The sequence below is a fragment of the Balaenoptera physalus genome (assembly GCF_965194825.1).
Source record: "Balaenoptera physalus genome assembly, chromosome: 12".
In the NCBI taxonomy this organism is placed as follows: domain Eukaryota; kingdom Metazoa; phylum Chordata; class Mammalia; order Artiodactyla; family Balaenopteridae; genus Balaenoptera; species Balaenoptera physalus.
Genome location: NC_138897.1, coordinates 13,266,042 through 13,281,173, shown reverse-complemented (window position 1 = coordinate 13,281,173; position 15,132 = coordinate 13,266,042). Strand labels below are relative to the sequence as shown.

General features: G+C 43.3%; 1 protein-coding gene and 1 long non-coding RNA gene across 3 annotated transcripts in view; one reads left to right on the top strand and one right to left on the bottom strand.

Annotated features, from left to right (window-relative positions):
• The window catches only part of LOC309639571, a 160,337-nt gene that overhangs the window by 118,986 nt on the left and 26,219 nt on the right, over window positions 1-15,132 (top strand). The window lies entirely within an intron of this gene.
• BCL2 (BCL2 apoptosis regulator) overlaps window positions 9,640-15,132 on the bottom strand; it is a 184,665-nt gene continuing 179,172 nt past the window's right edge. Inside the window, exon 3 of one of the 2 annotated variants that reach the window (XM_082416937.1) lies at window positions 9,640-15,003. In XM_082416937.1, coding sequence (XP_082273063.1) covers window positions 14,869-15,003 — 135 coding nt within the window. In that variant the 3' untranslated portion in view covers window positions 9,640-14,868. The remainder of the gene's footprint in view (window positions 15,004-15,132) is intronic. The other variant, XR_014251749.1, reaches the window with a different exon arrangement.

Below are 15,132 nucleotides of genomic sequence, written 5' to 3'. Positions count from 1 at the left end.
GACCCAAGGCCACTCAGTCCCAGCACATCAGCCTTCACCCCACTTGTAATTTTCCCTACGTCAATCTGGACCCCTTAGAGTTGCCCTGTCCAATGCACAGCTACTAGCCACGTGTGGCTATTTAAATTTAAATGAAATAAAATTAAATGAAATTTAAAATTTAGTTCCTTGGTCACACTAGATGCATTTCAGGTGCTCAAGGTGGCTGTTGTTTCAGACAGTTCAGATATAGGACATTCTGTCATCACAGAAAATTCTGTTGAACGGCGCTGCCTCAGAGATTAGCCAGACAGGGACTTCATCTTGGCTGAATTTTAAGAAACTGAGACCCAAAGAGGTTAAATGACTTTTCCAAGGATACCCAGGAATTTATGAAAAATATATTTCTTGGCTGTTTTGGAATCCTCAGGATATCCTATATTTCGATCTTGATTTTTACAATTTCTACATCAAATGCATATTTGATTTTTGCAAGTAAAGGAATCTAATATAACGATGGTCTTGCAGTATAAAAACACTGATTCTTTTTGGAGATGCTCAACCTGTTATAGTTAATTATGTTTAAATTATTTTTCCTGCGTTTAGTGACCTGTGAATTTCACAAAAAAAAGGAAGTCTGGATTAAGTTTTGGAGAAACATTGCGTTATTTATTCCCTATCCTGGATTGTGTTAGTAATATTGTTGTGCTACTAAAGACACTCGGAAAACTGGAATCAATTACCTGAGAAGGCCGGGGAGTCACAGGACCCATCACTGTAACACCCACGGTCAGTTAGCATCATTGGTCAGACTCAGGGTGGGAAGAGAGTGCTAGAGACTTACCACACATGTGTGTCCCAAATGTTCTTCGCAGACTCTTAGCTTCACTTAGAGCCAAAACAGACAATAAATGTCTCTCTCACTCAACTGTGTCCAGGATTTATGCAGTGCCTGGTGTGAGATCTCACTGCAGACCAGAATTCACCTTGGGTGGCAGGGCTGAAGCCTTGCTCAGGTTCAGAAATCAAATGCAAAGAGCCACAGAGCACTAGAGATGGGGAACTCAGGACTTGGGGACTCCTGAAGAAGGTCCGTCCAGAGGAGGGGCCCAGAAACTCCTCTGAGATCCACCTTGCCTGCTAGGCTCCCTTGGATACAAGGAATTTATCCCAGTGGAGATCAAAGGGGATTCTGGACCACTGTTTTAAGTTATTAATTAAGTGAAATTGATCTGCAATTATTTCAAAAGCTAACCAAACCATGGTATAGAGAGAAGATAAAAGAAAGAATCTGGGCTCACCACGGCTCTTATTAACTTCCTCTTTGTAATGAATAGCTCTCCTTGTGTTCCACCGAGCCCTTGCCTACCCACGTGCAAAAAGGAAGCACCAAAGAAAGCAGCAAGGCATCTTCTCTTGTCACAGTGAGTTGTGTTTCTCTAACTCTGGGGCTTAGACTTGTTGGCGAAGACACCATAAAAGGCTGATGTGCCCCTTGGGTGTGATTTTTATCGAACAGACACTGAGTGTTGGGACAGTGGAAGAACTTCTGGCCAGTGTACCGGGTGAATTACACGAAAAGGAGGTGCATCCCAGAATAGCAAACCAACTGGGGAGGACTCAGAAAACAGGAGACCAAGTCCAAGAAGAACAGATGAGGCACGGAGCGTCCATCAGATACCACAGGGCGGGGCAGATAAGGGCCAGAGCCCAGAGGTTGGAGGATTAGCAAACCCAACAGTAGTATTGTGGTCTCCTGTAATTCTGCCCGGCATGGCTGAGCAAGGGCTCCCTGAGTTCTCTTATGGTCAAGAAGGAGGGTTAAAGTGGCGCAGAAGGCAAGGCCTTGTGGCAATGTCAAGAGCCCTTCTCCTGCCCAGACTCAGCCTGGACATGTGCTATGCGGTCTTTGGAGTGGGTCTTCTAGTCTGCAGCACCCTGACCAGCCAGGGGCTAGTGCATCCGTGCTCCTTGGAAATGATTATCAGTTAAACCAGATATTCTTCCTAACTCCTGATGTATTTTAAGGAGGAAATGGAGAGAGAACCATCTGTAGAAAAGGCATTATCCCTGTGTGCTCTGAGGACAGAGCATGGGAAGAATCCTAAAGGCTTGCAGTGGGAGTGAGGCGTGCATGGAAGATGCACAGGCAGCAAGATGAAATGAAACCAGAGGAAACTGCTGGGCGGCGGCTGGGAAGTAAAGGCTGAGCTTTGCAGAGGGGCAGCTCTGGCACCAGACCTTGACCCTGCAGATGATGGTCTCTCTGAATGCCGGGGCTTCTGGATCAAGGCGTGTGGATGACTGGGAGCTGACTGTGCGGGCTGGTGGTCACGGGGACCAGCATGACTGGGGAAGTGCAGGGGTGAAGATTATACTGTACACATGTGACACTGTGCTGAGTTTGGCCTCAAAGGCATTACTGGTGAACTCAGAAAGGGAAGTCTGATGTAGTTGGAAAACTCAAACCTCAGCTCCACTACTACGAGCTGTGAGGCTTTGTGAAAATAAATTAACCTCTCTGAACCTGGTTTCTACTGTGGTAGGCTGAATGATGACACCCCCCCACCCTCCCGAGATGTCCACATCCTAATCTCTGGAATGTATGAATATGTCACCTTATATGGTAAAATGGACTTCGCAGGTGTGATTAAGTTAAGGCTCTTGAGATGGGGAGAATCCTGGGTTGTCTGGGCGGGTCCAGTGTCATCATAGGGTGCTTATGAGAAGAATGCAAGAAGGTCAGAGTGAGAGTGAGAGAGGGGTGTGATGAGGTTGGAATGATGCAAAGAAGGGGCCATGAGCCAAGGATGTGGGAGGCTTCTAGAAGCTGGAGAAGGCAAGGAAGTGGAGTCCCCCTAGAGCTGCCAGAAGGAACATGGCTCTGACGACACCTTGATTTTAACCCAGTGGCGCCTATAAAATGCAACGATAATGGTACCCACCTCATAGGGCTGCTGGGACAGTTTAAATAAGACAATGTATCTAAGGCACTTGACAAAGTGGATGTCAAGTAAATCGTAGATGGTTTTATCATGTGTTTTATAAAGTCGTATTATGAGAGCCAGGGCTGGATCCCACGTCTGACTTAAAGCACACCCACTACACTGTACTAAGCCAACTTGGCGTGGTTGGAAGTGGCTGCATCTCTTCTTAGAAATTATGGTACAGCATTTTAGGATTGCCGGAACCCAAGGAGATGCTTCTGAGTCCTTTATCCCAGAAGGCTTTGGGGCCCCACAGACGTGTGACTGAAGTCCTGCATTCCAGCTCCGCACAGCCACGGTCTTGGTGGCATTTGAATGGCTGTAGGTGCACCTAAGGCACTCAGATAATGTGACAGTGGCAAATGAAAAATGTCACCAAGCCGTGTGGCTGTGAAGCAGGCAACTGGCGGGTGTGGATTTCAGAGTAAGAACATGCTCTGTCCTCCTGGACATGGACGTGGATGAATTTGGTCACATGTGGACAGATGAGAGTGACAACAACTGTGGCTGAGGGAAGCCCAAGACCCTTCTTGGTTTCTGTCTTTGTGGAGCGTATGTACATGACTTCCCCACGAGTAGGGAATGAGTGTGGTGACATAATGACTAAAGTCTGTTCGAACTTGAATTAGTTGTGGTACCGCTGGGTGGAACACAGGGGAAGTAATTAGTGAAGGCAAATGGGAAAAGTCCAAAACTGGAATTTTGTTTTTAAGTAACACTGAGCAGAGAATCATTTAGGAATGAAGACAACATATTTCCCTAGTCCCCTGCACACGGATCTCATTTTAAAGAAAACAATGAGAAGGTAAGTTTTAAGTGGTGTCATAGGAAATGTTAGAAGCTAATGTTACTAACCTGAAAGCTATCAGGGCAAGGAACTATCCAGGTGGTTATGGGGTAGAGATACTGCAGGAACTCTCCACAGACGTCTCAAATTGTTGGTCTTTGAAAATAAGGTCCATGTGCAATGTTCTCTGCAGTGTCATTGTCAAGATACTTACTAAGTTTATAGCTAGGCATTATCAAGATGGATTCTCATGATGAGTACCTGTCTCCAAGGACCACAGTTGATTATTATCCTGGGGGTCATTTATCATTCTCTCCCTTTCTGTGTCTCTCTCAGTAAATAAAATTGAAAAGTCAAGGTTTGGAAATAATTAAGAAAATTGTTGACCTTGTAGGTAATTATAGGAATTTGCTTCTTTGATTCAGCTTCCTAATATAAATCCTTACTCTGTCTTTGTAAATATTGCGGGCTGTTATTTTCTGTGGCTGCACAGCTTTTAATAGTTTGGAATAATAAATAATGTGATTTTCTATTTTGGGTGGCACCTCAACCCCTTCACATTCACCATTTGGATATTCACACCACTGCCTCAGCAGGTTGGTAGGATATGACAGGACAAACGGTACAGTTCTGCTGAACTGAGGAGAAACCTAAGATTCAAAGAGGTGGAATGCTTTACCCAAGCTCATACTTTTAGCCAGCCACAATTTGAATCCAGATCTTCTGATAGCAAGTGTTGGAAGCCCACCATTAGGGCTTGAAATACTTTCATTGAACATACCGCAATCTTGTTTCCCTTCTGACCTAACAGCAAATGTTTCAAAAGTAAGAATTCTTTTGGGAAAGTCTGGAAAAGAGGGTTTGAGGTGTTGCAGGAAGGGGGACTCCTTCCAGGGCCTGCCTGAGAGTGGGCTCTTGCCTAACACTCGGAAATGAACTGTCCGAGGAGACACACGTGCTGACAAAGCAAGAGACTTTATTGGGAAGGGGCGCCTGGGCGGAGGGCAGCAGGGTAAGGGAACCCAGGAGAACTGCTCTGCCACGTGGCTCGCGGTCTCAGGTTTTATGGTAATGGGGTTCGTTTCCGGGTTGTCTCTGGCCAGTCATCTTGCTTGGCCCATAGTTTGACTCAGGGTCCTTCCTGGTGGCGTGCGCATCGCTCAGCCAAGATGGATTCCAGCGAGGAAGATCCTGGGAGTTGGTAGGACATATGGACTGGCGTGTCCTCTCTCCTTTTGACTTTTCTGAAATTCTTCTGTTGGTGGTAGCTTGTTAGTTCCGCGTTCCTTACCAGGAGCTCCTGTTGTAAAGTAACTCATGCAAGTGGTTGCTTTTGTGCCTGGCCAGGGTGGGCGGTTTCCGTCAGTGGTTCCCCTAACAGAGGCAGTCGGAGAGAAAGATGCTTTTCAGCCTTCCCAACTTAATTAGCATGGGGGTAGGGGAAATGGGGGCAGACAGAGGAAGGCATTTTACAGGCATGTTGTTCGTGTGTGGGCGGTAAAACATCTGTACACAGAGTCTAGAGTGGTGCCATTCAACATGGTAGCCACCGGCCCCATGCGGAGATTGAGCCCTTGAAATCTGGCTCATTTGAATTGAGATGTGCTCCAACTGTCAATTCCACACCAATTTCAAAGACTTCATATAAAAAAGGATGGAAATGACCTCAGTCATTTTCATATTGATTATATGTTGATATATTGGGTTAAATAAAATGTTATTAAAATTAATTCCATGTACTATTTTTAATTTTTAATGTGACTACTGGAAGATGAAAAATCACAAATGTGGCTCACATTTTATTTCTGTTGGATGGCACTGGTCCAGAGGTTTCCCGTTTGGATAAGACTTGGTAGGTGAGGGTAAGTGAGGCCTGGAGTCCAGCTGGGTCTCAAAGAGGACAGAGAGTCCTGCAGCAGAGGGCCAGGGGAGAGCTGGTCCACGCTGCCCTGGGGAATGGGGCCTTATTATGCAAGAACATTAAAGAAGCAGCAAGAGTTCCATGTGGCAATTTCAATGGAAACATTTTCACTCCTGAGACCTGGTTTCTTTCCTAAACTCCACCCAAGGCAATGGGATTATTGCTTCCTGGAAACTCAACTAGGGGACTTGAAAGTATCTCATATTAAAAACAGAAAAACCCAAGAAGGAGACAAATAATTATATTTCTAAAAACTTTTAGAACAAATGCTTGCTTGTGAGAAATAATTTTCCTATAAATATTTTATTCCTCCTTTTCTTTCTTTTGTACCCTGGCTGAGGAGTTCCACATGGACACAGGAGATGATGTCCCCCTTGGGAGAGATCAAAGCCGCCCTGGGTCTATTTGCTGTTGAATTCTCCTCACGGTCTTTGCAGCTTCTACTCCCTCCTGCTTACTGGCCTCTGAGATGAAGTGGGCTCAAAAGTTTGGAAAAACAGAGAGAGAATGCAGAAAAAAAATCCACAGCTATGTAGCATCTAAGCCAGTTGTTTCAGACAGAAAGTTCCAAATCTTGGCTAGAAAGAGAGAAATGTTTACGTTTTTTTGTCGGTGGGAACCTGCACGTAAACAGCCCACTTTGAAAGAGAATGTATAGTCGTGTAAATAGCAAGTTAGCCTGATTGATGTAAGATGACCCCAGAAAACAAGGAGCTTATTCAATTGGACTTGATAAATATTTTATCAAGAAAAAAAGAAAAAAAAAAAGCCAAACAGACAAGACACTAGATAGAGAGTTCCTGAGGCTAAGGGCTGGGTCTTAATAATTCCTCAATCCTAGAGCTCTGTCCCACACCTGTCCTAGGAGCAGAGCTCAACAAACGTTTGTTGGACCACTGGATCCACTCATCAACTTGTGGGAGACCAGTCAGAGTTCTCCAGGGGGTGAGGAAAGAAAGAAGGAAAGAACAGGCCCTGATTGCTTTGGGATTTGCCTTTCCTTATAGATGTGGGCTCAGATATTTCAGCAGCATAGATTAAGAATGATACAGGATCATACAACCAAGGACACACAGACAGACAAATGACAAGTGGGGTGAGGTGGGCAATGAGCTGCAGGTCTGTGGTTTTTTAATGCGAAAGAAAAAAAAAGGAATTTTAAAACACAGATTTGCAACAAAAATAATACATTTAAAATTGACTAGCCTCTCATGCTTTTCTATGACAGTAGTGAGCCTGTGCATTTAATTGAATTTTGGTGACGCTAAGGCTTTGTTTTTATTTATTTATTTATTTTGTTCCTGGAATGAATATTTATTACAATTATCATTACCCAATTACCTGCTGGGTCCTGGGGGGAGGGAGTGTATCCTCTGCCCCTCCCCCATCCACCTTGGGGCTTCCAATAAAGTCCAGGGGGAGTGCCTAGAGGGGCAGACAGGGCAGGAGTCTTCCAACAGTGGCGAGTGTTCCATTAAAAGGAGTTTGAAAAGGCATTTACCACCCTTCCACATGTTCAAGTTGACATTTAACTTTTAAAACTTAAATATAAATAGTTGCAAAGGATTTTCTTGCCAATGCATTGTGAATAGTATGGGAAAGCAAATTGTCCCGAAACTATCTGTGGCAGAACTTTTTTTGTATGATGTAATTTATAACCCTTTCCGTGAAGTAATTATGATTCTTGATAAAACGCTTGAGTAATTTCCAGATAGACTTTAATGGGATTAAGAAATCCTGAGAAGTTAGGCTTCCCCATTCACTATCTTAAGACACATCAGTCAGACTCTGGGCATTCTTTGGTTGTGGGACCACTTTTTTTTTCCTCTGGATTGTCTCTGACAATCCCTGAATTGAGGCCAGTTTGAAATAGAATTTTGACACATACTAATAGCAAGTTTGTCTGAGAAGTTATTTTAGCAAATGGCATTGTACAGATAACTTTGTTGCATCACTTTTTCATTCTAGACAGTGGAATCTGAATACGATAACAATAATCATGCATAATACTCAGCGTCAATTACATGAAAAAAACAGGAACAAGTTATTTTTGGACCCCAGGAAGTTTTACATTTTTCCTTTTCTTCCCTAAAATTCATATTGCTACCCTCCATTTTATCCTAATATGATATGTCTTACAACTGAAAGTTTAGAATTGGTTAACCTGTCATAACTTTCTACAACGAAAGTAAACTATGAATTTTTGTGACTGTAAGGCTTTACATTTTTGTTCCTAGGTTGAATAATTGAATAATTACAATTATTATTATTACCCAACTAATAAAAATATACAAATATATTACACATTTTGATAAACCATTATTAAATCTAAATTTTTGATTTTATTGGAAATACAAGTGTTAATGAGATAAATGGGGCTGGTTTATCATCCTCCCCCTCCCCACCAAGAAGGACAAGTATCTATAAATAGAAATGACCTGTTACTAGAAAGAGCTAGGGTTCACCATCAAACCCATTCTTTGTTTTTATGGATGTAAGCTTCGAGGAGAGCTGTTCACATACCAAGTACGAGGGAGTGGAAGGAGTTTTGTATAGTAATGTTACACAACTCTGGATTTCTGAGTTATATTCTGAAATCATATTTAAAAAAAAAAAAAAAAAACCCACATCCTGCCAGCTTGACAGGTGGCCGTCTTGACTAGGTGTTCTTTCACCTTTGTTGAAAGCAACCAATTGGAAAAGTGATTTGCAAAAGGATTCGTTTCCCAGGCATTAGTGTCTAATACAGCCCAAGGATTTCACATCATACCTTTTGGTAACTGAAGGGTTTTAAATCCCCAGGACAGTGCCCAGAGGTGTGCAGGTAAATTGGCTCTCTGGAAAAAAAAAAGAAAAAGAAACAAGAGGGGGAAAAAAAGCTCTATTTTGTATCTTGTGCGCATTTCCATGGTGTAAATACTTCCACCAGGGCCTATTTCAAGCTACCAAACTTGACTTCACTGGAGTTGGGAAGAGACAGGCGTGATTGGCCCCCGTGGCTAGGGCAAGGGAATCACAGCCAGATTCCGGGAGGGACGGCTGTGTGCGCCTCTGTTTTGTGAGCTGTGACAGATGATTGCGAAAGGGAAGGTGGGAGATGAGAACTGGCCTGACCTCAGGAGTGTTCTCACGGAGGACAGTTTAGGACGGAGCATCCCTGGCATGCCAAGAACGTTGATTCCTTTAAACACCCCAAGCTTGCTTACCCCTTGCAAATGTGGTGCCCCAAGGCTCCATGTGCAGCCTTTTGAAGACCACTGATAGAAGAGAAGCAAGGGCCTGGGAGGCAGCCGGACCACAAGCTCAAATCCTGCCTCTGCAGTTCACGAGGTTTGAGGACTTGGGCATATTAACTTTTATGAGTCTCAGATTTCGCCTATAAAACAGGAGAAGCCAGTACCCACCTTCCAAGGTAATAAGAACTGGTGGTGTTACGTGTACAGGGCTGGCAGCCAGCAGATGCTGCTATCGGAGTCCTTTTAATTGAGTTGAAGGGAAGAGCCTTGGAGGATTGATGCCTTCCTAGGGTAGCAGTATAAGAGGGAAACATAGGTGCCCGGCTGTTTAGGATGTCTATGCTCCAAAACAAGTGACTGCTTTGGTTATCTTAAAACGCTCACTTCAAACCAGAATTTTTAGCTTCTTTCTCTCCTTTTTATACCATCTTTCATCTTACGGAGCAGAGGTTGGGATCTTCACTTGGTATGAGGGATCACACCGGGCAGCAACAATGGGAGTAGAACTCAAGGCTGGTCCACCTTGAACCAAACCAGAAGGGTTAGTAACGAGGAAACAAAACCTCCTTCTAAGGCGGCTTCACCCGCTGAGCAATCCCATAGCCTGGCCCCCCCAGGGCTTCATAACCAGTCAGGCTCCGGGTGGCTCTACTGGCTTGTTAAGAAGGTCTTTGAATGACAGGGCAAAATCACATCACCGCATCACAAACAATTCCAGGGTACAACCAATATCTCACATTGTACTTTATTTTTCTTCACAATATTAACTGGACAGACAAAGAAAGTTGAATGGCAGTGGGGCTTTCCCCAACAACACAAAGAAAATGCCATTATATTTAATGCTTGCCAACCAGAGACTTACTTTATCTTAACTATCTAAAGTACACTTATCATATAGTTTTTTGTGTGTGTACAGTGTTGCAGGATATCAGCCACCCCTTAGAAGTATCCGTCTTAAAAACAGCCCATGGAAGGGAGAAGTGTGAACATCTTGATAACAAAAGCTTTCAATACAAAACCACTTTTTATACACTTATTTTTATTGAAAACAAAAATAATCCCAGTAACTCAAAACAAAAGCTAAACTTGGTTGAAAACTTAAGAAGATAGTATAATAAACACAAGCTTCCTCCAAAGAAATGTGATCGGCTATCATTCCTTTAAATGCTACCCCAGAGGCAAAAACTTAATGAAATGAGCTGGCTGGAGGGCTCACTGCAGATTCCCTAAAAGGTTTAGGGACACGGAGTTACTAATATACTCTAGTCATATTTAGTAACAGTCCCGGGATTTTTTGATTAAGCCTTTCCATCTTCCACAAGTGTTTCTATCTGCTGAGCTTACCTTGGGACCCAAAACAACCTTGTCATCAATAGGATATATATTGCCTTTCAGTTATTTTTCTGGGGTAGTCATGATGAATTGGGGCAATACCATTCATACTCCATCTGGTTTTCTTTGTGCCCCGTGGGATGCATATTTCATGGTTGTCTAAGGCCAGTCCTATGAGCACAGACATGGAACAGAATGATTCTTTGGGTAAGGATAAGGAACTTGTATTATTACTTACCCAGTTCAGTCTCACTTTTTTTCTCCCTGTATTGTGCATAATAAGTATTTAGAAATAGATGTCCCTACCAACCAGAAGGTTTTCATTAAATATCCTGTTGGTTAAAATTACAAATTTATTGTTTAAATAGCCATTAGACATGTCCAGGCTTGAAATTAATACCATTACCATTGATGGCAGATGTTTAAAAGAGTTTTGGTTCATCTGCACTGCCATACAGAGCCTGGACTTTGAGTTGTTTTGTTGTCTCTAGAAGCTAAATATACCACAGAACTTGAAAATGTTTCTTGTTTGTTGCATAAGGTCCTTCACCGAGGCATCACATTGATCCTAGTGAAGTTTTCACTTGTTTGCATTTCACATCCTACAGTCCTGGCTATTCTGAAAGCCTCCACACCCTGATCCAATTTGGGAATGTTTTGCTCATTTGAAAATTCTTCCTCCCAACCCTGCAACAAATGTTCTTTGTCCCATAATAATTAAAAAAAAAAAAAATCCCTAGGAAGATTCAAATTGAATAACAATAAAGATCTGATTGGAACCTTCATAAGCTTAACAATGTAGAATTGTATTTCTTAAAAGTGTGTAACCACATTTGTCTGGGCTGCAAAAGACACCACAGAATAAGATCAGAATAGAATTTCAACTGACTCCCTAATTTCCTTAGAATGGCTTATATTTCAAGCCCTTCCTGTTTTTTTCTGATAGAGGAGGTGTCCATTACTAACTATAAGTGATAAGGAAGTATTAAAAACAGCCGCTGCCTTAGAAGTACAGTCGAAATTAGAATTTAAGTTCACATGTATAAGTTCATCATTTTAGCATAAGTTTAATTACAATATAGACAATTTGCAATTCTATTTATCCCATAGATCCTCGATGCGAAAAACCCAGACGTGTGTTGGGACTGTCCTACATATTTAAGTCTAATCCTGATTATTAGAACTCCTCTTGATTTATGATCACTTCCTAATTTCCCACCTTGGGCCAGGACTAGGTCTTTAAGTGATGATAAGCATAAACATTTACTAATGAAATAAAGTCACATCTTAATGGAAGGTCATATCGGAATAGACAGAGATAAGTGAGCTGGGGCAGAGGCTGTTGGTTTTTGGCTTGAACTATAGCAAAGTGCTTCCTTCATTCGAAATGTGACTTTAAGCCACATCTGAAGCCTGCAGAATCTGAGATGAGTGTCTGCTGCGGAAGGTGCGAGCTGTCATTTTGATCTCTCTTTCGGGCTGTCTGTGCAGCGAGGGCCTGGGAGGACCCAGGAGGTTCTTGGGTGCTTTTCTCCTTGTGGCTTTTTTTAGAGCCCTCGACCTCCGTTTGGAAAGTGCACGTGCTCTATTGAACCCTGACCTGGGCCAACATGTGCACCACGCTGATGGTAATTCAGGTGTGAATCCCTCCTCCACACCTGTTAGGTAGGAATGGGTCTCTGCTGTCCAACTGCAAAATAATTGAGACAATGCAAAAAAGGAGGAGAAAAAAATGACTAGTCGAGGCTTTTATATACATTCATTGCTTCTAACATGTTTTTAACAACAAGAAAAATGCAACTTCAACTACTCTTAGAGAGAGTGTAGCCACAATACTGTACAGTTCTGGGGTCAGGTGGCCGGGAACATTTATCATTAAAACCAGATAATGTAACCCTACAGCAAAAGGAAATCAGTCAGAAATTAGCCCCTGTGACCTTTTTTATATATACATTTTTAGAACACTCTGCAAATCCCAGCTTGAACAATAACAATAACAACAACAACAACAAAAGACAAACAAGCTTTATATTAAAAATGTCCGTGTTCTTCATGGTTACTTCTAAAGCAGCTTGGAGGATCTCGCCACTTGGAGTGTACTGCAAACCGACTCCATTAGAATGATCTTGGCAGGATAGCAGCACAGAATTTGATATTCCATATTCATCACTTTTGACAATGTAAACCTTTCATAAGATAATATTTTGCTTAAAAATTAGAATCATTCAAAGGTCTGATCGTCCTGTTCCCTGAGGCCCGCCAGGGAGGTCTGGCTTCATACCATGGGTTTCTTGCTTTCTCCGTCTAGGGCGTAAGCGCCACTGCATTTCAGGAAGGACCTGAGGACGGCCACGGAGAAAGGCCCTATGGAAGGAGGGTGGGAGGGCTCCAGACAGGTCTCCGTGGAAACAAGCACGGAAGCCATCTCTAAAGGGCAAACCATCGGAGCCAGAATTTAATCCCCTGGTCATTTTCCATCTGGATTTCCAGCCGAATGAACCTCATGGGTTTAACCAAACATGTATGCAATCCTAAATGATGTGAGTTAAATTCTGATTTGGCCAAGGACAAGTAAACCTAAGCAACAAGGTCAAAGGGACAACAGATACGTCCCTCACAATAAATAATTCTGTTGACATGGAAGTGGACGTAGCTCGGTTCAAGCAAAGTGGCTGGGTGGCCGGCATGCTCCAGGGTTTCTCAGGTAGCTGAGACCCAGGGCTTATCTCACCTCCTCAGAAATGCTTTTAAAGAATTAAGAGCCAAAAATCTCAAATGGAAAAAATGATCATTTTTGCTAACAAATAGTGTAGAGGCCATAACTAAATACAATTTTTTAAAAAGATGCTGAGATGCATGTAATCTTTTTTTGTTTTAAAGCAGCTTTCGAAATATCAACCACAGCATTAAACATTGAACATAAGTACATTCCAAAGTTAATACAGATAAATGGTATATAATGCAATAATGCCACAGTTATTCCACGTATGTCTCAAGGCTGATTCTAAACTTGAAAAAATATTTCTAGTTTATGAGCTGGAGATTTCACTTCTTTTGCTACTTCTCTAGCGTTTTCCAGCACTGATTTTTTTTTTCTTTTTTCTTTTTTAACGCCCCAGGATGTACAGATAATCCCCACATTCCACACCTGGAACTTTTTTTCCCCCCCTCTGTCAGGTTTTTCAAATAAAACCAAACTACAATGACAAGATAATGTTTTACATCGTAATTCCACAGACATAGGTCAGTTAATCCATTTTAACGCTTCCTTTAGGATTTATGACCCTCCCCAAAGTCTTTTAAAATCTTGCTTTAAGCTGCACGGGCAGGCTGGCAGCCGCGTGGCCGAGGCGCACGCAAGCGTCTCCCTTGGGGGGCGGGATCCCCCGCCATCACCGCCTCCCTCCGCGAGCAAAGGCGCAGTGCCTGTTTCCTTCCCTCCACAGTGATAAACGCCCGAAGAGCCTTGGCTCCCGGGTTCCACGCTCCACGTGGAGAGGCGCCTAACCAGGGGGCCCCAGGGTAGCAGGCCCAGGCCTCCTGCCTTCTTTCCTTGCCCGCGCGATTCTGAGCTCCGTCACCTTCCAGACATTCGCAGACCACACCGCTCTGTTTAAAACCCCTCGAGCAGGCCAGCGAGTGCCCAGGCTGGGTTCCAGGACGAGGTCTCCGAGATGGGGCAAGGCAGAGCAGGCCGCGGCCTCTTGCGGAAAAGCAGGCACTTGTGGCGGCCTGATGCTTCCTGATGCCGAAGAAGTCACCGAAACGTTCACTTCCTCGCATTCCAGAGGATTCTGTTTCTTACACAGAGCCAGTATTTGGAGGGGGAGCGTATCCAAAATATATGAATATACACGTCAGGGCTTAAGGTACTGGATGATATTGTATAAATTGCTAAAATGCTTCTCGGCACAATTGGTAGCTTAAAAAAATACTTTCCTATGGTTTAAGGGCATTTTTCCCAACACTGTCCTTCGGGGTGGAGATCTTGGCAAATACCAAGTCCATCTGAAGTTCCCGATGGTTTTCTTCCAACCGGGTGTGTACCATATGCAAAGTGCCTGTTCTGCAGGCCAGGGAAGAATGGTCTCCCCTACAAGGACCTTCCCTCTATTAAGAACACAGCCTCCAGGGCAAAAAAAAAAAAAAAAAAAAAAAAGGCAAAGAAAGTGAACACCTTCTTCCTAACCTCCAGCAGCCAGAAACCCGGCTTCTGGAACAGTCAAGTCCTTTGTCAATTTGTTTGCTTTTCAGATGGTGAGTCAGTTGGGCCAACAACATGGAACAGAAATCCGTGTTTATAGGCACAGGAGACCAGGTGGAGCCATCCAGGTGGGGCTTAGTAATTAGTGGTAGGGTTTCCAAAGACAGGAGGTTCAATGGGACTGTCTTAAATAAATAAATCTTATTTTTCTTAATAATGTAAAAAATAAATTGTATTTCCCTTTGGCAGTAAGTAGCTGATTCGACGTTGAGCCTGAAAGCTGTTTTTTCGTTGTTGTTGGTGGTTTGTTTTTGTTTTTAAGAGACCACAGCTTCGCTTCATGGTACATCAGTGACAATGCATATTATTTCTACTGCTTTAGTGAACCTTTTGCATATGTGTTTGTGGCAGGCCTGTAGACTTCACTTATGGCCCAGATAGGCACCCAGGGTGACGCAAGCTCCCACCAGGGCCAGACTGAGCAGTGCCTTCAGAGACAGCCAGGAGAAATCAAACAGAGGCCGCATGCTGGGACCATACAGCTCCACAAAGGCATCCTGCAGTGGGGAGAGGAGGGAAGAAAAAGAATATTAGAGCGGGCACAGACGGAATGCCAGATGACAGGGAGAAAGGCATCTGAAGTGCCTGGGCACGTTCAGGAGGGTGAGGGGAAAGGTCAAACGCAC